This window comes from Ylistrum balloti, unplaced genomic scaffold (genome assembly GCF_031769215.1).
Source record: "Ylistrum balloti isolate Yb309-2 unplaced genomic scaffold, AGI_CSIRO_Ybal_v1 Utg370104, whole genome shotgun sequence".
NCBI lineage: Eukaryota > Metazoa > Mollusca > Bivalvia > Pectinida > Pectinidae > Ylistrum > Ylistrum balloti.
The window spans coordinates 397,407-420,264 of NW_026782129.1; the positions used below are offsets into that span (position 1 = coordinate 397,407).

General features: G+C 33.8%; 2 protein-coding genes across 3 annotated transcripts; one reads left to right on the top strand and one right to left on the bottom strand.

Moving 5' to 3' along the window:
* Positions 1–851: 851 nt before the first annotated feature.
* LOC132550086 (exonuclease mut-7 homolog) lies at positions 852–15,995 on the bottom strand. 2 transcript variants are annotated; one of them, XM_060214098.1, is made up of 18 exons: positions 15,854–15,995; positions 13,779–14,572; positions 13,493–13,546; positions 12,482–12,621; positions 11,764–11,861; positions 11,023–11,096; positions 10,185–10,223; positions 9,280–9,437; positions 7,498–7,666; positions 6,821–6,882; positions 6,345–6,481; positions 5,958–6,067; positions 5,207–5,435; positions 4,000–4,190; positions 3,198–3,362; positions 2,943–2,996; positions 2,541–2,669; positions 852–1,454 (listed from the first exon to the last, which is right to left on the bottom strand). In XM_060214098.1, the coding sequence occupies exons 1-18, from the start codon at positions 15,984–15,986 to the stop codon at positions 1,086–1,088; spliced, it is 3,105 nt and encodes a 1,034-aa protein (XP_060070081.1). In that variant the 5' UTR covers positions 15,987–15,995; the 3' UTR covers positions 852–1,085. The 2 variants fall into 2 exon arrangements, with proteins under 2 accessions (XP_060070081.1, XP_060070082.1); XM_060214099.1 differs by having other exon boundaries at positions 1,378–1,454; positions 2,531–2,669.
* Positions 15,996–16,767: 772 nt separating this feature from the next.
* On the top strand, positions 16,768–22,831 carry LOC132550074 (dolichol phosphate-mannose biosynthesis regulatory protein-like). Its single transcript, XM_060214084.1, has 4 exons — positions 16,768–16,783; positions 18,354–18,443; positions 19,148–19,250; positions 19,831–22,831. The coding sequence occupies exons 1-4, from the start codon at positions 16,781–16,783 to the stop codon at positions 19,884–19,886; spliced, it is 252 nt and encodes an 83-aa protein (XP_060070067.1). The 5' UTR covers positions 16,768–16,780; the 3' UTR covers positions 19,887–22,831.
* Positions 22,832–22,858: the final 27 nt, after the last annotated feature.

Genomic DNA, 22,858 nt, shown 5'->3' on the forward strand with positions numbered 1-22,858 from the left:
GTTCAACCAGTTTACAGTACAGAGTACTTAAGGTAGAAAAGTGTTGGTATACAACAGATCAAAACAGAAACACTTCATGTAATTGATGATTTCAATTTTCAGTTTGTTTTACTGATGATTGATGTAAAAGAGATGTACATTTCGTAGAATCATGAAATGGATTATGATATTCCCTTTATTAATTTTGAAGTATTTTAAAGGAATGAATGTATTTAATAGTTTCATTCCATAACTGAAAATAATAAACACTCAGCCACTGGGTTTACTTCAGGGAGAATGACTGTATGAAATTGGTGAGAATGTTTTTGGAAAATCTCACTAAACATCTGTCCAAGATGGCAGTTTTGAGAAGACTTTAAAGCACATATTACATGATTTTCCCTATGTGTCCTGTCCCTAGTGAATGCCACCCCCACCTCATTTACTGAAAAAATGTGTACTCCCTTTGAATGATCTATCAGTTAGAATTTTCAAAATCACCTAATTTCTCCTTTGGTTCCCACCCCAGAGGTCATACCAACCTCATTTATTTATGAAATCTTTGTTCTTCTCCACTGATTTTCCAGACAAAATTTGGCTAACATCCTCTTAGGATTTAAGAAAGTCTTAGAGTAGCATTTTAAAGCAAACATTTTGTTAAATTCCAATTTCAGACCTTTTGCCTCACTGTCCCTAGAAGTCAAATCAACCTTATTTATAAGAAATAATTGTCCTCTCCCAGTAATGTTTCAGGCCATATTTGGATGAAATCCACACTAAACCATTAAGAAGGAATAGTCTAAAGAAAATGTAAACAAAGCCAAACGACATTGTGATATAGTTATCGGAATTCTATTTGTACATTTCATTAAGTCACTTTACAATTAATGCATTCATTACTGCTCCCTTGAAAGACAATTAATCAAAGGCTTGGTCAAAATTTTATTGCACCATATGGCAGTACTGGAAACACTGGTCCAATGTGAGAAACACTTGTAATACTACTCCTGTATATTTCATACATTCCCCAGTGAATACATTGCTAATGAAGTCCTTATCCAGAATGTCTGTTTTTTTTTTGCGTTTTTTTTTTTTTTTCTTTAGTGTCAGTCACTTAATGTTAAAACATGTGCAAATTGTTCCTTGACCTTTGCGAAGTGTGAGCCTTCCCAGAAGACCTTTCCACACCTCTGGCACACATAAAATAAGCCGATCTTTCCTATCACCCCTTCTGGTACTGTTTCAATCTGTATGGAAACACCACTCACTGCTACAGACACAGTAGTCCAGTTAACACCATAGTTAGCCAGATCCTTCATACACAATGCTTCGGCTTCAGTCAAATTGGCAGGATTGGCAGCTCTCATTAAAGACAGGACCCGAGACCCTGCCACAGATGACTGTTGGCACTTCCTGTACCATAACTGCTGGGCCTGTTTCTGTGGTATCTCCAGGTATTGATCACCATTACACACCTGTAACACAATATATCATGAACAGAAGATCTCCATTTCTTTGACCTAGCATTACTTGAGTAACATCAGCCTCTATATTTTTAAGTAATCACTTGGTCCCTACAGTGTCCTTACACTACCAATCATTCTTTGAACACCCTCCATTACTTCCACTAAAATTTCCTTACATAATAATTTCCCTGTAATAGTCATATTTATTTGTCAAAAAGGTGTCACACCTAACAACAGTTTTGACCTCTGACACATTCAACTATTAGACTGGTTACAATCTGGCTTACATATCTATACAGATGTCTCATCTGGATATCAGGTAATCACTGGATTAATGTTGATATCTACTGTTATACAGATGTCTCATCCAGATATCAGATAATCACTGGATTACTGGTGATATCTACTGTTATACAGATGTCTCATCCAGACATCAGATAATCACTGGATTACTGGTAATATCTACTGTTATACAGATGTCTCATCCAGATATCAGATAATCACTGGATTACTGGTAATATCTACTGTTATACAGATGTCTCATCCAGATATCAGGTAATCACTGGATTACTGGTAATATCTACTGTTATACAGATGTCTCATCCAGATATCAGATGATCACTGGATTAATGGTAATATCTACTGTTATACAGATGTCTCATCCAGATATCAGATAATCACTGGATTAATGGTGAAATCTACTGTTTCATCATAACTTTTCTAAAAAATAAATTTTCTTTTTAGTTGACACAGAATTGACCAAGGTTGAAATAAAATGGATTTTTTTTTTATTCGAAACTACAGAAAGAATATTCAGCGAAAATTTCATATTAAAACAGGATTCTGCACTACAATTGTATATTGTCTTAGTTCCTTGATAGATATTGCATGTAAATTGGATATCAGTATAGTACAGTGTTTAACAGGAAACAATTAGAAATAAAGAGACAGCTAGTAGTAGGAGTACACATGCTTATAAAGTCATGGTGATATGGTCTTCTATACATTTATTTCCTGTGAAAGTCACCAAAGTAAGAATATGGGAATCAAACTAAAATTTAATAAAAAAATAATAAAACACTGACCCTCACTGACCTGACAGCGACTGAAGATGTCCTTTGTTTTGACCTTCACCCCAAAGTATTCCATGACTTCTACAACCTGTTCCTTTGCAGTTACACTCTGAACACAGTAACACATGTGTTCCCCTACGTGTGACCTCACCTGTAATAAACAGTAACATCATTTTTATCTGAAATGACGGCCTTTGAAGAAACTTGCCCAAAGCTAAAAACATCATCAAACTGTTGATGGACAAGTGGAAAGAAAACAACAAACAATATTCCATCACCCATACACTAAAAATTTGATGGGAAAAAGATAAACTATCAAATTTTCATTGTTGCTGAATCTTAAAAGTTTTCCTCAAGTTAATGGAAAAGAATTGATCAGTCCCAGATGGATAAAAATAGACCAGTAGACACGATAGGTACATACCATGATGTAGGGGTTTCCACTGGTCAACACAATTCTGTTCTCCATCCTACATATCTATAATGTGAAGAGAGGAATAAATACATAATATTCATTTTAAATAATTCTGCTCAATAACCATTAATACTACATATTTTATCATCAGCTTCTATTTTTTTGTGGGGGGGTTAGTTAGGGTTAGTATGTAGGTCAAATGATGTCATGTAGCTATGTAAACAAAGATAATGAGGACAAATAAATGAAGTGACCCCTACTGACCTCAATGGTTCTGTCATGGTCCTCATGATTCTCCAGAATGTAGACATCCACTCCACAACTCCTAAGCTGTCGCCCTAGTCCCTGTAACATTGAGTCTACCACAACCTTCAGCTGCCCTGGAGACATGGGATTTGGACCTGCTCCTCGTGGGGAAGGGGAAGTATACTGAAAATTAAATTTCAATCACAGATGAATATTTGCATCCATACCATTATGGTATTTATTAGTTCCATTTTAGTTTGACCTTTCTTCATTTTCTTTCCTTTTCTTTGCTCTCTCAGTATAGTTAATGTTGCATACTGCCATTACTTTGAATTGCATGTTATCTGTTCTGGTACAACTTAAATCAGACCTTCTCATTGTGGTCATTATATTTTATTTGTGGTATTAATATGAATCAAATCTGTTGAGGCATTCATGAGCTATCTTGTACACAAGTTTTGTGTTATAGATGCAAAACTCGACAAAGCTAATCCTTTTCCCCCCACATCCATCCATATAGACACAATTACTAATTGGTAAGAGAAACTCTCAAACAAAATTATAGCAAGACCAATCAATTACATCATAATATATAGATAACAAATTTAATAGGCAAAATCTTAAGATGTCTACCTCTTGGCCATCTTGTTTTTGAGATCTGTCTCTAAGCTGAACATTCGCTACATGGGAATGCGGGACACAATTAAATTTGTTGAAATAGCGACAAGAATTATTTAAGGATGGACAGATGAAAGGTGAGAAGAAGATCAGCCCATCATTCAATGATAGTAGATTGAAAAATAAATAGTTCAACAAGCACCTGTTTTGTCTTGGAAGGTTTTTCTTTGTAAGTGAACTTTTGACCTTTAGCCTTGGCCTTCATTTTCTCTCGCTTGCTAGCCTTCATCCATTTCATGCTTACAGGAGGTTCCATATCAATGTTCATCTTTAACCTCTGAGCTTGTCTGACTAGTTCATCATACACTTCAAGAAGTACAAATGCATCTAATGCTGTAACAGATTTAGAATCACACAGGTATTATATACAGGTAATGTCAGTCACACAGGTAGTATCATTCAGAAAAGTACATAGTTACACAGGACATATATATATATATATAAATATATACAGTTTATGTCATCCACGTAAAATAGTCTAAAGTCACAAGTAATATATGTATTATTAAAATGTCACACAGGTAATGTATTTGTCAAGTAAGTTCACACAAGGTTAGAGTCATACAGGTAATATATACAGGTTATATCATATAGGTTAAGTACATAGTCATACAGATAATAAATACAGGTTATATCATATAGGTTAAGTATATAGTCATACAGATAATATATATATAGTTAACTTCATCAAGGTAAAATACAGATTTATACAGGTAATGACTAGTTATACAGGTCATACATAGTCATACAATAGTCATACAGGTTATACGTAGTCATACAATAGTCATACAGGTTATATGTAGTCATACAATAGTTATACAGGTTATACATAGTCATACAATAGTCATACAGGTTATACATAGTCATACAATAGTCGTACAGGTTATATGTAGTCATACAGGTTATACGTAGTCATACAATAGTCATACAGGTTATATGTAGTCATACAAGTCATACAGGTTATATGTAGTCATACAGGTTATACGTAGTCATACAATAGTCATACAGGTTATATGTAGTCATACAGGTTATATGTAGTCATACAATAGTTATACTGATAAAGTAAATAAAGCTTATTAAGTAATGTTTATAGTTAGATAGGTAAGGTATATAGTTATATAAGTAAAGTGAATAATCACACAGGTGATATTCATATATAGTAACAACAAAAGTCAGGAAAACATACATACAGGAAAACAAAATACCATACAGGTAACGTATGTCAACGAACAGGTAAAGTACATGTCGTACAGGTACAATTTACAGTCATAGCTGTCACATTGGTAATGAATGCTACAAACACCTGTCCAAATACCTATACTATACTCAGTTGTCATCATCCAATGTACCTGCATAAGTGACTTGAGCTGGTCGTAAAGGTCTTCGTTCCCAGTTTGACATCTGTTCTGTTTTACTGAGAGGTTTTCCAAGTGTCTGTCTAACTAATTCACTTAGACCACGCGCTTCCTTGCGGGGAAACTTGATGTTTACTCCACTGTCACTATCCTCTAAAGGACCTTCCTCATCATCCGACTGGCCCGTATCATCAGGGAGGAGGTTCACTGTTTTATCTATCACCTACAGAGAAGTACAGATCACATAGATAAAGCCAAAACTATGATCTGGTCAACATCTCATTTCACATCTGATTGTACTAAAAATCAGTGATATTGATCATAAGTTATACATGTAAGACCTTTGGATAAATAAGTCATCAAATGCAGATTTCACTAAGACAACATGCAAATTCTAAAATTCCATTGCAACAAAAAGCAGTACAAGACCTTAAGTCTGATACATACAATTCTTACAATTCTATGTATCAGGATTATTTTTCTAAAAACAGCAAAATTGGTAACATTGGCTTTTCCTGTGTCAATGGTAACAAGAAAAATACCAAAGCATTAAGATTTCCCTTTAGCAAAGAATACTAGTAGACCTTAGGATTGAGGAAGAGAATATTCAGGATGCTGTCTACACAGATTTTAGAAGGCATATTTTGAAAACCATCATACAGACAAATATGAACAGACAAATCCCTTCAATATCACCTCTGCCAATATTTGTTGGGCAATGGAAAGCAATCATTTAGTTCTGTACCTTTTGAGCAACTTTCTCAAGCTCCACAACTCGACTCATGTTTGCAAGGCTTTCTTTCATAAAAGGAAATGTCTTAACAAACATCTGAAAATCAGAGTCAAGTCCATAACCTGAAAATAAACCATCAGTGTCACAAATTGCTTTTAGTATCTTAACATGTACATAGAAACAGAAACAACTGAACAATCCAAGACAGTATTATATAAATTTTACTACATGACACTTTTCATTTAGCCATTAAATGATTGTGAATTATATCATTGTCAATAGAACAGCAATGAGGGAGAAAGATGAACAAACTGACATCCATCAGAATTTGCTTAGAGACCTAAAATATATTAACCTTGTTTGAGTAGTGCTTGGTTACAGAGCCCAAAATATGTTTACCTAGTTTGAGTATGGCTGGGTTACAGAAAAAACGTGCTGCAAGCTGCTTCCAGTCATCCATCTGTAGATGTTGAGATAAGTAAACAAGGTCTAGTAAATATATATGGTCCATAACAGCTAGCTGCATCAGGGCTACCCTGTGGGTAACAATAGAAACAATAGTAGACTTACTAATTATACAGATCCTGCAAATATCCTCAGAAACAGTTTAACAGACACTTATACTGCCTCTGTATTATAGTCATAATGGTTATCTCCCAAAAAAGTATTAAAACCATACCAACAATAAATATTATAAAGTTATAAAAATGCAAAGTTATAAAGATGTCATGGCTTCCTATCTATAAACTTTCATGTGATTTCTTACATTTTACTTCATAACATCATTAATTTGCCTTCAAAATAAGCTTTTGTAATGTTGTTATTCAGAACACTAAATACATCGTTTTTGTTGTGTTTGTGTATAGGTAAATTACCTCTGAACTGTGTTACCAAACCCAGGTTTCCATTCTGAATCAATACCAACTGTTGTTCCTGGCTGAAAAATTCAAAACAATATTGCTACAGAATCCGTCTTTCCAGTCATATGACTTTCTTTGAACTAAAGTAATAAAGACAAATGCTTGACCTCTCTTACATCGACTTATTCAATCTTTAACAAAAAAGTTATTTCAACACATGGAAATCTTTTATAAGCTCTGTGAGACACTAAAATCACTTTCAGGAAAATCTCAGATGATATGCGAAGCTAAAGCACACACTTTGTGAATTCATTTTGAAATTGCCAAAAGTCTACAGCATCATTTCACATTCAACAATACATGTACAATGAAGTTGCATCAATATAGAGGACACAATCCATCAAATAAAACCAAAAACATTTTTGTGAATCAAAGTAAATGTTTTGTTGAAGATAAACAAGACTCCTAATTCATTTATAAATTTTGAACTGATGTTTGTAGACAACCTGGTCACAGGGAGTACAGGATATAAAAAAGAACATATACCAGCACATCTATATATGTTAGGACCAATTCATATAGGACATCTACAGTCACACAAGTTTTCACTTTTTTGGGAAAAAGACATTTGTAAGATATAGTTTTAATGCATTTGGATTGCATTCAAATTCTGTACTTGTTTTGATATAAACCTGAGATAGTCGCTGCAAACAAGCCCAGTAGCTTTCCTTTGTGTCAACCATAGTAATTGCTTCCTGAGAGATCTTTAGAGGGTACCATGATGTTTTGATATCACCATCAGTGTAGCAGTCATTGTCCCAGTCCTCACCATCTATCTCACCTGTAGTAGGACCAGGGTTTCTGATGTAAAGTACAAAACATGTGTTTGGTGAAAAAAAGAAATATCTACTGTGCAAAGTTTCATATCAAGCCTAAGAAAATGTATATAAAACATGAATGTCTCCCTGCTTCCATGTATGTATGTAAATGTCATAACTGATGAATTTGCATAAGATATCAAATGTGACCTTTGACCTTTTAACCTTGACCGATGACCACCTAGACAGTTGAAGAATTTGATGCTATGGGGTAAATAGTAGTCATATCTGTTCAGCAGCCGTATCTGTTCAGAAGTTCTTATTATATGAGACTGATTTGGAATGAAACATGATGGGACAGGAAAGGACAGATAGACATTGTGACACAGTAGGCTTTCTCTAGTCCTCCATATTCACACACTATGAACCATATTTGAGGAAAGATAACTTGTAATAAGGGGAGTTAACCAACTGATAATGTAGAACACTTACTCTATGCATTGATAATACTCTCATATTTCTGAACAATTTGCATATGCTGAAGTAAGGTAGATAACTCTATCACTTTATCAGACTTCACATGTTTTCATGTATATACTTTCATAACTTGCCTAAATTATTTCATTCCTCTTCTATTCCATAGCACTATAAAACTGAGTGCTTTTGTATAATTTACACTGTGTTCTGACCATTGCTATAAAATGCAATAATTGCTGTAGATAAACGATCCTCTCTTTTCTTAATATACATGTGTTAAAAGAATTCTCAATAGATCACAAATACTTTTTGCCATTTTATGGTCTCCATGATCTATACTCACACTCTACAGTGTTCCCTGCTCAATCTTTAAGGGTCTCATGTTCTGTACTCATAGATTAAGAGTCTCTGTTTTTCCATACAAACTAAAGGTGAGAGTATCCACTGTTCAATATTCACTCATTTTCTCTGTTTTACAACTTACACAAACATAAAATGTCTATTTTTTCCACACTCATTCATTAACAGTCTCTACTGTTAAACATTCAAAAATGAAACAGACTCACTTTTTAAACTCACTCATTATGTTTCCTATTCCATACTTACTTCATATGAGTCTCTCCTTCCAGGCTCACTCACTGAGAGTCTCTGTTCCTCATTCAATCTCTAAGATTCTCTCGTTCCAAAGATCACTTACTAAGTCTCTTGTTCAACACTCACTCTGTAAGTGCCTGTAATATTCCACACTGACTCATTAAAATCTCTTGTTCAACACTCACTCTGTAAGTGCCTCTGATGTTCCACACTGACTCATTGAAGTCTCTTGTTCAACACTCACTCTGTAAGTGCCTCTGATGTTCCACACTGACTCATTGAAGTCTCTTGTTCAACACTCACTCTGTAAGTACCTGTAATGTTCCACACTCACTCATCAAAATCTCTTGTTCAACACTCACTCCCTAAGTGTCTGTAATGTTCCATACTCACTCATCAAAATCTCTTGTTCAACACTCACTCCCTAAGTGTCTGTAATGTTCCACACTGACTCATTAAAGTCTCTTGTTCCACAATCACTCTGTAAGTGCCTCTGATGTTCCACACTCACTCTGTAAGTGCCTCTGATGTTCCACACTCACTTGTTCCACTCACTTATTAGGGTCTTCTGTATTTCATACTCACTCTCTAAGGGCCTTCCTCTGTGTTGCTACCAATGGAGGAACAGATTCGTCAGGTAACTGATAGTAATCTGCCCATTTCGCTGCAGCAATCGTCTCATTGTAACACATCAGCTGTTCTATTAACTGTTCCTTCAAAAAGGCACTATCACCAACAGCACTCTGTAGGGAAAATAATGTCTAAATCATTCAGAATCACCATCACCAACAGCCCTCTGTATGGAAAATAATGTCAAGGCCATTCTGAGTCACTATTACCAACAGCACTCTGCAGGGGAAATAATGTCAAGGTCATTCTGAATTACTATTACTAACAACACTCTGTAGAGAAAGCAATGTCAAGGTCACAGAGTCACTATTACCAACAGCATTATGAAGATGAAATAATGTCAAGGTCATTCTGAGTCACCATCATCAACAGCTCTCTGTATGGAAATAATGTCAAGGTCAATCAGTGTCAAACATTAAAGAAAAACAAAATATTCATATATGGGTAATGATTAACTCCTCAAAATACATGATCAACCTTTCCATAATTTGTTAATATGAAAGTGGATTCAAGTAAAAAATGTAATTAACAAGGTCTGTCAATGCATTAAATATCACAAAATCAAACATGTACATTTTTGGCCACAACATAGTGCTTGTTTTACTGAAGTGATCAATACAAAATAGTGACTAGGAATATTGGGAATGAAAACAAGTTTTAATTAAAGCTAGGTATTCATATTTTTGAAGTGTTTGATATATGGATTGTCAATGTATGTTGTATTTAAGTGTATTTAAATATTATGTTTCCTCACATGAGGTCTGTTTTCCTTTTCAGTAAGTCTGATAACTAATACAAAATTGACTTTCTGTATTCACTGTGATACATAAGAAGCACACAGACCTTATTAGCATACATACCTGAACCATTTCTTCCCAGCTGCCTGCACCCATTGATCCCTGTAATTACAGATCTTTTAAAGTGGTATTGATAACAAGAAATGTATTTAAAGTGTACAGATTAATAAGTTTGACAACAAATACTGAAAACCTTCTTGTCAATTAATGATTTTCATACTGAAATTTAACTCCTTTCAAATAAACAAAAGGCCAAGAGGGCCTGAATTGCTCAGCATGCTTGATATGCTCCTGAAAAAATAAATAAAAAGCTTTAAAAGATATATATCTATTTCTTCGAAGATGGCTTTTTAAGCTTTTTTTTGTACCCTCCTTGAGCCACATCACACCATCCCAAATGAGCAGAGACCAATTGATTGTACCAAATGGATTGCCTTCACCAAAGAATATTTCAGACCAAAATTCAGAAGAAAGATTTTAAAGATTTGTTTTCCTATTTTCTCCCACCAAGCCCTGCCCCTCCCATCCAAGGGGAACAAGGCCCACAAATTATACAAAATTGGTTTCACTTCATCAAAAATTGCCAAATTTTTACTACAAATTTTATTTCTTTCACCAAGGATGCTTCTGACCAGATTTGGTCAAAACCTGCTTTGCCTTTAATGACAAGAAGCAATTTTTAGGAAAAATGTTGATGAATAATGGACACTACAGTATGCCATAAGCTAACAGGTGCTTCAGACAAGGTGAGCTACTCACCACTTTATGCAAATAAAAGGCTCCTTTTTCTTTATATTGTTTTACAATGAATGCTTTATAAAAAGTCGTACAGCATATTTTTTATATTGAAATAACGTAATTACTGCAGACTGCTATGTATTGTATTCCAATGTATACCAACCTCTATATATCGCTTGTACAACAGGTATTTGACAGCACCCAGCCCTCTTGCATTGCTGATGTTTGGGCACAAATCTAGAAGGATAAGATATTGTTAATATCAAGACAGTTGAACATCAAAGGAAAAGTAAGTAAGTTTTACTTTTCTCCAGGAAAAATGCCTGTTTATAAAAGATTTCTTTGCTGGGTTAACCACCTCAAATACAACATGAGTCATTTTGAGGCAGCGACTTATAGTTGCTTGTAGTTTCCTCAATGAATAACATATTGGAGGCCTTGCACGCCTTCCATAGTAATAGAGGTAAAGTGTCTTCAAGGATACACAGACCAGTTGATCTCTAGGCCTTCTGAGAAACACAAACAACCACTGGTAGGGAATGTTCAACCATGCACCTCAGATCTTCACCTGAGCTGAGGTTTTTTAGACCAATCCTCTATCACAGCCCCTTTATACAGTCTTGCAATCTAAGTATCTGCACTGACAGATTAGATCCTGATGTAAGTGGGAGATTAAAAAGCATGAGACACAAGGGGCCTGTATTATCCACAATGAAATTATCTAAGGCAGAAATAGTACAATGTCAAGTAAATTTAGTATTTTCATGTGTTCCCTAATATGTTATCAAATAGAGTTAACGCATTATCACACAGTTAGTACACCTAAAATCAGAGTTACTTCTCTTATACTGAGTTCTTACCTTTACAGATATTATACAGATTTACAAAAGAACATCTGACTCACCTGAAGGGATATCATACAGTTTCATTAAGCGGGCTGCTAGCTTACTCAGAGGTTTCCAATGCATCTTTTCTCGTTTCGCATTAGGCACACCTGATGAACTACAAATAATTATAATTCTTTCATAAACTAAAGGTCAATAATAAATTCTTATTAGGTCAATAACTGTCAATATATAGATATATAGAGGGTCAGTCAGTTTTGTAAGGGACGAGGTATACCCGTGATCAATATCATCAATGAAAGCAATTTGTATATTTTGATGGTAAAAATTATTGTTCATTGGTAAAAATAAAAAATTGATTGTAAACGTCACTTTATTGTACTTAATTCATTCAAGAAGAAGTAGTTCTGCATATAACTCTAAAGGTATCAAACCCAGTGAAAATGACAGATAACAAGAGTGGCAGGATAGCTATGATATTTGTCTTCTTTGATAGTTCAAAGTCTCTAAGCAGTGTATAATGTCAACAGCAGCCATATTGCCATCTATAACATCCCACTGTCAACTGTAGAAATATAGAAGATCAGCATGTGACATCAACTATCCAATGGTATTCTCATACTGTGTGAAATGATACTATTTAGATTACAGTTTCTGAGCTGCTAACATCTGACATCAACAAAACCATCACTTTCCTTCGATCCCCACAGAAAATTCCCTGATATGGTACCTGATAATGATTATCATTTCTACCTGACACCTATGTGCTATAGTTACCTAATGATGGTAGCCATGTCAACTGATCGATCACAAAGTCTGTCCAACATCTGTACCACCAGCTGTTGTTGACGTTGGTTACCAATTAAGTATGTTTCTATCAAGTTCACTTTATCTTGGAGAATGAGAGGTAAAACAATCTGAAACAGATTTGTCCTGTATATATTAACTGATTTTAAGGTCTAGGTAATCCAATCCAACCTACTGTATACTTTCCAAGTGAATGTAAATGCTTTTAACAATTTCAGAATTCAAATATTGTGGATTGTTCCCAAATCTGAAGAAAGACAATAAACAGAATTGTATGATGAAAAGAAAATATTTGATCAATTAATTCAAATTAGATAATCTTGCTTTTTAAAATTTTTTTACTGCAACCTGGATTAAGTAAATGACCGACAGCTTAGCAGGTACTGGTGATGGCCAACTGAAGCTTAAGATAATTTCCGTACAGAAACGATCAATATGGTGAACCAGAACCACTCAGCAATAAACCAATGTAAAGAAATAAGCCCATTTATACAAATTGTTGTTCAATAGAATAACAAATAGGCATTAACTTATTGTCCTACAATAAGTCAGCACCCGAGTGTGAATTTATATGCTGATCCCAGAAGTCTATTGTTAAAAAAAAAAAAAAAACCTGTAACCTACTATAGTACCAAGTCTACTGACCATGCATCGTTACAAAATGTTCTGTCCTGGTTTTGTCAAACATTGATTAGGTAATTACCAACACCTTATTTCATTTAAGCTTCTTAGAGATCATGAAACAATCTTAAACTTTTCCTCAGCCAATCACATATGACGTTTCTCTTCATTACATTGTATATGATTGGTCAAGTCAAAACTTAGTTCAGTTTTAGACTTAAAGGATAGTTACATGATCCTGGAGTCTGATGTCTTTACTCTTTCTTCTTTCTATCAACTGATTTATTTACTTGGACAATATTATTACCATATTCAGTTAGTAAAACACTTCAACTGATACAACAAAATGTATTAACTTACCTCTTCCACAGAGAAATGATCTTGTAAGCCAAGTTTACCTCCACAAACAGCAGCCTGTAATTTGATCATCAATGAAGGAATCAGAAACAGTACACTAGGTGTGGTATAACAGACATAGGATACAAAGATATGTAACATATTAGATATCCAAGGCACAGTATACAAAGATGGCATGATTCAGAAATCTTATATCATTGAACATTGTAAAGTTAGTGCTTGTGTTCTATTTTGCAGATGTTTTTAAGAAATTCAAAGATATCCTACACACAATTTCCCAAAAACTTACCTCTTTGAATTTATGCTTCTCCAAAAAGCATCTGAGCACAGGCACCAAAAAGCTATTATCAGGTTGGTCAAGCTGGAACGCTTTTATAGCAAAGCCAACCATAGTCATATGATAACGAGTACACATGTGTAACACATGTAGCTTTAACTCCTGTGTGAGGAGAAGATGTGAATGTTTTGGAATGTTGTCTTTTAAACTGCACCAATTATCAAACTCTTTCATAATATAATAGGCTAGAGTTGATGTCTTGGGTAAATGATAATCTTTGCTCTTCTCGACAATGTAGGCAACCAGGGTGTAAGGATTGGTAGACTTTGACAAGTGATGCCTTAATATCCTGTACATGTCTGTCTTGTCTTTCCTTGTATCATCACCCCATCTATCTTCAAGTTCCTCAAGAATTTGTCTCATTTCACCAACAGTGGTCTCCCTTTGTGCTTGATCCAGATTTGCTGTCATCCACTTGGATGTATGTGATACAGGAAATTGTTGGTGAATCTGCTTAAAACTGTTTTCTTTGATCTTTGGTGAACTTTTATATTTTGTTTTTGAATCAGATTTTCCTTTATGAAGAGGTGGGAAATGGGCAGCATAAAAATGATCAGGTTCATCATGAGCACTCTCTGCACCACCTGGAACCAAGTCAAATTCATTTGAAACTTCTTTCTGAGCCATACTGGATTTGGATATTCCTTGTTTCTGTGCTTCTATAGAGATGGCATGTGATTTAATTCTCCTTTTCTTTACAGATGTCTGTAGTATCTTAACAGTGTCATTTCCATTAGCTGGTAAAGCTGAAAGAAAAGATGTACATAGTATTTTACTTCATAAAATTCCAATGTAACTATCAAAGCCATTTTTGTTTATTATCTTTAGTCCAGTCTAGTAGGTTTGAATAGCATACAATTATTCACCTAAGTGTTTATGAGATATCACAACATCTAGGTACCACATCACTACATGATATTACCAGTGTGTCTTCTTAACACATATGTGAAAATAAGAAACAAACCAAACCACTACCTCTTCTATATACTATATATAAATGTATCTCGGAATAAACAAATTTAAGCATGTTTTCACTGCACGTTGAAGATGAATTTGCACAGCAACAATTGCTACATAAGCAATGTACAAAAACTGTAATTAGCACAGTCATATTTTGGTGCATAACTATAGTGTGAAAAGTACTGAAATAAGATTAGCACTGAAATAATTATGTTTACAGTATTTTTAAATTTCAGAATTATTTGTTGTATACATAAGTAACCGATTCAAGTTTAGTATGTTTATGTAGTATCAGGGCTTGTTAAGAAGTAAATTACTTCCATCAGCTTGCAAGATAATTTGTCATCTCTGTTATTGTTACTTTTTTCTGTTTATAACAATGTAGAAAGACTTAGACACTGAAGCTCTCAAATAGCAGATCATAAACAAAGACTGAACGGACTTACTTCCCTTCCCATGTCTTGCCTCAACTTTTTGGTCAGTGGAGAAATAGAAAGTGTATACTGTAGAACTTAACGATGATATAGTTTTGGCATAAAATCTCTCTATATATTTAATCAATCAAAATTGCTATATATCATTAAATAAAAATCAGGAAGTAAAACTGTATCTTTTCTTGCGAGAATCAGAAACCTTGTGATTTTTTTTTCTATTTTCAATATGGAATCCTGGTACAGTATTTTCAGGGTTGACTCTTTTCAACATCGTGTAACAGCATAAGATATTCTGCTCATGATAAGTAGACAAACTTGCTATGATGCATATTTCTTTTAATTCTAATCAAATGTATGATTTTTGAGAAATAGAGATTTTTTTCAATCAGATTTTGGAGCACACAACCTCTGACAGCTTACATCATACATAAAAATACATATGTAAAAAACAGCAAGTTAATAGTTAGTGATTACGAAATCATTGCCTGCTATAAAGGCGAGTATATACTGACATCTCCGTTGATAAACAAGTTTCCATTAAAATACCAAATCTTCATAATCAGGATTAAATTATATTGACAGTGTAAGTGATAGTATATCAAGTAATTTATTGTTGTAAACTAAGACTGAAACCTTCTAATAAACTTCTGTAAGCATGTTGCTCTTCTTCGTCAGTCTGCGTCCCTCGTTCTTCAGTTTTTCTACATAAAATTGAGACATAAACACACTTGCATATTTCCCAAAAGGCTGCAACTAAAACTATCATGCTATGTTTGAATCACTCAATCATAAGGATTACTGCCGTCCCGAACAGCCCAAACCATTTAAACATGTGCCGAAAAGTGAGAATCAAACTTGGGCGATACTAAAACTGAGATTATTAGAAACGAGATTGAGCTAAATGGACCGGACTGCGGACAACGCTAGAATTAGGACCCGAATATATCTTACTGCTAGCTAGAGTCTTTACTGTCATAGCATAATAACGGAAACGAACGCAACTTAAATCATTATAAAGGTTGTGGGTTTTTCATTTAAATAAAATCTTACCTGTTTACCTTGGTATTCGCTGCAAATAATGTTCTTATTGGGTGAACGTTTCAAAAACACAAAAAACTATTATAAATTGGCTTTCCCTTTGTATTCCAGCATTTTAATTTTTTATGGAGATATCTTTTCTCAGTTTTTCGCTTATATCTCTGAAATTTGATTCAATTCTCTCGCGTGTGAGAGAAAAAGGATAATTTGCATCAAAAAGACAGCTTATTGAAAACAAAAAGTGTCTGTTAATTATGAAAAACTAATAAAAGCAATCGAAATTAATACTGTACTAAACGAATTTCAGTGTTTTTGCCACAAAAAATTAATCGTTCAATGATTTCCTCGGAATTTATTAGATTCCATTTTCATTCAAGAATTCTTGATATATTGTAATAGCCTAGTCCCTTTTTTAAAATTATCATTCTTCAATTAAATATTCATGACCCCTCTCCGTGTTCGTTTCTAATATTAGAAGACCAATGTAAACTTCCGGGAATCTGCCGCACGAGAAAAGAAGGAATGGTATGTGACAAACACCCTTTATTTTCCAAAAACCAATTGATAACAACCAAATGACATATACAAGTTATGAAACGATTTTATTGATGGTGCAAATTAACCTCATATGGTAATGAATAATTAGTCCCTCCAGCAACTATCAGCAAACCATTGATGCATGAGAAAGTTCATTGATTTTTTAACATTGTAAATGGGATATCGTAATTATCAATCGTATGATATTATGCATCAGTCAATGCGATATATGTATAGATATATATAGGTATGGGTTGTCAAGTGTCGTAACTACTAGAAACACCTGATTTTCAGACTGGAATAAATATTATTCAAATCTGGCAGAGACATACTGTGGTGTATTATCCAAAAATGCCACATTCGGCTTCGTCCGTTCTGTATTTAAACAGGTTTTTAGAGGTGTTTTGTCATTAACAAATATTGCTAATTCCACAATATAAGACACAAAGTTCTAGATGCAAGAGTGGAAGAATTGCAGAATGTGTTCTTCCTTCGTACCATTATCGCCTGGAACTTTCTTGACGAGGAAACAGTCAACAGTGTCACAGCTGAGGCCTTCAAGGCTTCAATCACTGGCTCCTAGCAACAATAAGTAACATGTAACCCCACTTTCCCTCCCAATGCATGAAGTGTCAAAAGAATAATGTATTGTAAACATTCATATAAAGATCTGGTCACAATCCCTTCATGCAATAGAAGAATTTTAAAGGTTTATAATTACTCCAGGGGCTAGACCTGAACAGGATTTTAAAGCTTTACCTCTATTTCACCTATTGGATTGTACCACTCAGACCCATGCAGAGACAGACCCCCAATTTAAATGAAGTTGATTTTAGTCAATTTTATTAATACAAATTCTTTCAATTCTCTTATAACATAAATTATTTCATCATCATTAGTTCTTAATATTACCACTGATATAACATTTGGTATTCATATGTATTGGAACTGAATTAGGTTAATCATTGGCATCCAGGTAAATTAATTGATAGACCATTTGTCTAGAGTTTTGAAGGTTAAATGTAGATTTGAACCCTGGTCCGACTGTGCATTTTCTCCCTCCTTGTTTGGTTGTAAGTAGTTGTGTCAATGGGGGCAAAAACTTATAACAACTTGACTGGGTTGATAGTTGACAATCCAAGTAGCTTAATTGGTAGAGTATGGAGATAGGAGGATCTCCAGTTCGAACCCTGGTCCACTCCTAATATAAGTACAAATGTAAACAAATCAAAACAGCCAGTGCATTTTCTTTCCTATCTGAAATCTTTATAGAGTAGACTGAATAAGCAATTGGTTTACAATTTATCTCTGCTGCATCTACCTCATTGTTTTTTTAAGTTTAGGTAGCCATTCCTATCAGTTACAAGAGAAACGCAGAACTGAGCCAACAGAGCCATACAAAATAGCATTTATTTAATTCAGTGTCAGGTGTAACAAAAGTAATGTCTTCAAGATATGCTACAAGAAACTAGCAAAATGCTTGAATTATTCAAAATAATGGCATGATGTTTATTTTGTAGATTTACTTTTGTCTGAATAATGCTTTTATTTTTTGTAGGCAACTGGTACAGACCAGGCCCTAGGTTGGGGCTTGGTAGGGTTTAGCATGTCAATATTTATATATTACACAGCTTGGATTATTATTTTGGTAAGTCTTTTTACAAAGTTAATCAACCAAAGCTCACAATATTTTAAGAATTTTATACTTCCATTGTTACAGATTGAAAAAATAACACAATTGAAATTACTTTTTGTAAACATAAATTCTACAAGTTCATGTGTACAGTTTTTTTATGTCTATGTGACTGAAAAACTACAAATATCTTAAAAAATGGCCTCTATTATGCTCAAGATAAAATAACTTACTTTGAAGAGAACGAGAGTTTTCAAAGGTTTATTTGTTTTTTCTTATCGCTCATTTGCCCCATAGGGGACCAAATTCTATTGATACAAAAATTGATTCCCCTTTACCAAAGACTTTTCCATACCTCATTACTTTATTTGCCGTGTCCTCATGGGACTTAGATCCTTCCTTGATACTAAATTGAATCCCTTGATCTTCACCTTAAGATGCTCTCAACCAAACTTTGTTGATTTAATTCTATTTTCCCCTTTTGGTCCAGTGTTGGCAGCATAGCTTATACAAAATAAAAACAAAAATCACTATGATGCTTTACACCAATTTTTTAAAAACACTATTGAGTGTCCTTGGCTGTAAGTATGTGAATGACACTGCACTAGAGGATACAACTTCATTTGTTCTTTGAACCAGGTGAAATCAGAAACTCAAAGTATTTTCTCACCAAGTGCTTTTTGACATTGGTTTATCTCTCACTGATTTTTTCCTGACAGCCATTCATTGATGAAGGCCAACTGATCCACAGCTTCTTCATGCCCCGAATTTATGCTTTAGTTATACCATTGTCTTCTGGTGTTCTTGGGCTACTTGTTATTGGTAAGTTGTGCACTATTTCTTCAAAAATACTGAAAGGATGTATCATGTTTCAATCCCTACCTAGGGAGCTTCATGATGGTTTTTGAGGAAATTGATAGTATTATAAGGTCATCTTGCTTTGCTGTTGAGTGCAGAGACCACCCAATTTTCTGTAGATAACATACAATAAGTCACCTGTGTGACATTCATTGAGGTAGCCACTGACAAATAAAAGGAGACTCCGCATCAAAATGATCCTAGTTGTTCACTAGGAGTAAAACAAGGAGACAAATGAACTATGTTATATGTTTAAAACAACCCAAAATATTCCGATAAATTTAAAATCTTACAGATAGGTATTTCATGTTAAGAACTTACCTGTACTTTGTTACTTAATATTTCCATTTTACTAATATTATCTTCTTCTCTTTTTAATTTTTAAGTAAAATGAGTTATCCTTCTGTTGGTATATATTATTATTACAATAATGTAGTCCACAAAATATGAAGTAGACATTGATCTGAACTACAATATTATTGAATCATCACCATGTTTTGTATGGTAAGAATGCAATAGGATTTATTTCTTGTGTATTTTTTAGGTTTGTTTGTGGGAGTCACCATGCTGAAATCAACACAAAAAGAAAAGACAAGCTAGTGGAGTGGTATTCTTTGATACACTGAAGACCCAGAAACATGAAAGCAATATTGAGATTTTGTAAAGTGATGTCATGTGCCTTGTTATTTCATGTACTTATACTGTATAATCTATTATCAAAGTGTTAGTTTTTATTGTTGCAGACAAAATTTACCAGTTTTTTAAAGCTTTTATGGTATATGGGACAGAAAGTTGCTCATTCTAGTCATGGAATATCATGTGAAAATCCTGCATCTAATGGGTGAGATTGTCAGTGTGTGATTTTAACTTTTCCTAAAATTAACAAGAGGCATAATAAGCATGTATCTCTTATCTAGTATTCATTGCATTTCACAAATACATGAACAATTCATATCATTAACAAAGTTTTGGTTAATGAGAAGTCTTTTTTTTTCATGTAGACTTCGTTTGGCTTCATCTAAGGAACCTTCTATCCAAATGAAATGATTCTACGCCATTTGGTTATTGAAAAGTTTTCAGAAGGTTTTACAGTAACTAATTTGACCACTATTACCTTGACTTTGGGTCAAGGTCATCTCTTTTATTAAACTTGTTGTGCATCATCAAAGTAACCTTCAAACCAAGTATCATAATTCTAGGCTTTTTAGTATTAAGAAGTCATTTAAAGGGAAAAGTTAAGGCTGGATAGACAATGGACACCACATCATGGCAAAGTTCACTCGACCCTTCAGGCCAGGTGAGGTTAATATAATACATCACCGGACATTTCAACACAGTAGTTTATTCATGTGATATGTGTAAGACTCTGTTAGTTGTAATTGTGTGCACATCTTTGTTGTAAATGAATGGAATGTAAAAAAGTTAACTTATTTTTTAATGCCAGCTGACTGGTTAATGTGAGATACCATTTACATGAATGTGTTTTCATTTGGTAGATTTTTTGCTGGAGTTGACTGATCTGTCTGATTTTTTCAACAATAAAAACTGTTGTGTGCCACTCCTTACTACTAGCTAGTCAGTCACAATAAGTTGGCACCACACAGATTATTTTGTGGTTATATCATTGTGATAAAATAGAGAAGCTTTATATAATCTTTAAGAGAAAGAAATGGTTTACTTCACAGAATAAGAGTGGAAATGATATCAGATTTATTACACAACTGTGAATTTTATTTTATATGATCAACATGGAGGTTGTTTTCAGTACTTATCTGGTGATATTTTGTTATCTTTATAGCCATGTTTTATGAAAATTAGTTTTGTCACATTGTTATTTTTAATTTTATGGTACTTTAATGCATAAGAACTGCCGTATCCTTGTCATCTGCATACTTGTTATGAATATGTGATATTAAATGATTTTTAAAGAGCAAACATTCTATAGTCAAAGTGGTACCACACTGCTTATTCTTAGCATTAGACTTAAGGTTGTTTTGGGGTTTCACACTAATACTTGAAAGCAATTTAGAAGACAAATATTAACTTTTGAAATTTTCACTGTTTTTAAACTATTTTGACAAATGATTTCCATAATTTTGTAAGGGTAAATTACATGAAGACCTCTTACACAAACTTCATTCTGATACCCTGGGTAGGTTGAATTGGGAATTTTTTTGAGGATATTTTCTCGATTTATTTGAAGACTTTTCTTGCCATTTATGTAACAATGGTCTTTTAATAAAGTTTTGGCATTTATTACAGCTGTTACATTATGTTGTATTTAAGTCATAACTGTTATAATCACACACCTCCTGTAATGATTAACAGTAAGTGCCTAGCACCTCTAGTTCCCTTTTGGTCACTTGATGTGTTTAATGGAATTATTTTGTGATACTAAGTCATTGATAGACAGTATATGCATACTTTCAAGGAAATCAAAACATTTGTCCATTTTATGTGGGGTAGGATTTCATTTCCTACCTCCCACTTCCTCTCAATTTTCCAGTCACCATTGTGATAGTGAGACAATTCATATACATCTACATTACAAAAATAATATCACCACTGAATTGAAGATATTTCGCCATATTTTTTCTCCATTTCAACTCGGAGACAAATGATCATTTCATATATCTTATCTCTGTTTCCTAGGAAGGCTCCAGGTAAACTGTGAATCCCAAATGGAGTTGGAAAGTATCTGACATTCTGGTGTCAAACTTCTCTTGTTATACTACAATATAAACTACAACTCAGATGATCATTAAAGTCCACGGGCCTCTTGTATTCATGAAGTATACATGATAAAAACATAGACATCACAAATTCCATCTTATACATATTATTACCAAAAAATACCTAATATTTTCAGAAAGTCACATTCTTCATTGCATAAAATACAAGTATTGTTGTAAACATGTTTATGAACAGGTTTCGATACTTTAATAAAATCATACATATATACATATACAAACAATTCAAATTCCCATAAAACCCAGTGTGTGCTAATCCAATGGCAAGCTCTGGAGAAATAAATGTGTATCTGAACAGGCTCATTGTGAGCTTACCTGTCAAGTGTTGAAACATCCAAGTTAAGTACCTAACATTCTCTTTCTTAATTATCAAGATTAGAATGAATTTGAACTCTATGTCAGTTAAGAGATTATTATATTTTGTTAATCTGTATCCAAGTTAAGGTGTGTTTGATAAAAAATTCCAATGTTCCTCTATTGTGGGTGCATGATTTAATTGTTGTACAGGACCTAAAAATAACTATCTCCTTTTTGTTTTTTTCATGCACTCCTAAACTCTTTGCAATGCATACCCAAGGCAATTAGTGTTATTTTTAATGTTTCAATGTTTTTGTTCTGAGACTGTGGTATAAATGATTATAATTGATTTAGCTACATGACCTGTTTAACTATCAATAGTCCTGTTTGTTATTATGTCCTGGTTTAGATTGTGCCATTAATGTGCAATAGTTTGTGTATATGATGTAACAGATAAATATATGAGAATGATATCAATAAATGCCTTTTGTGTTGTATTTAGTGTTATGCCCCTTCCCTGACTGG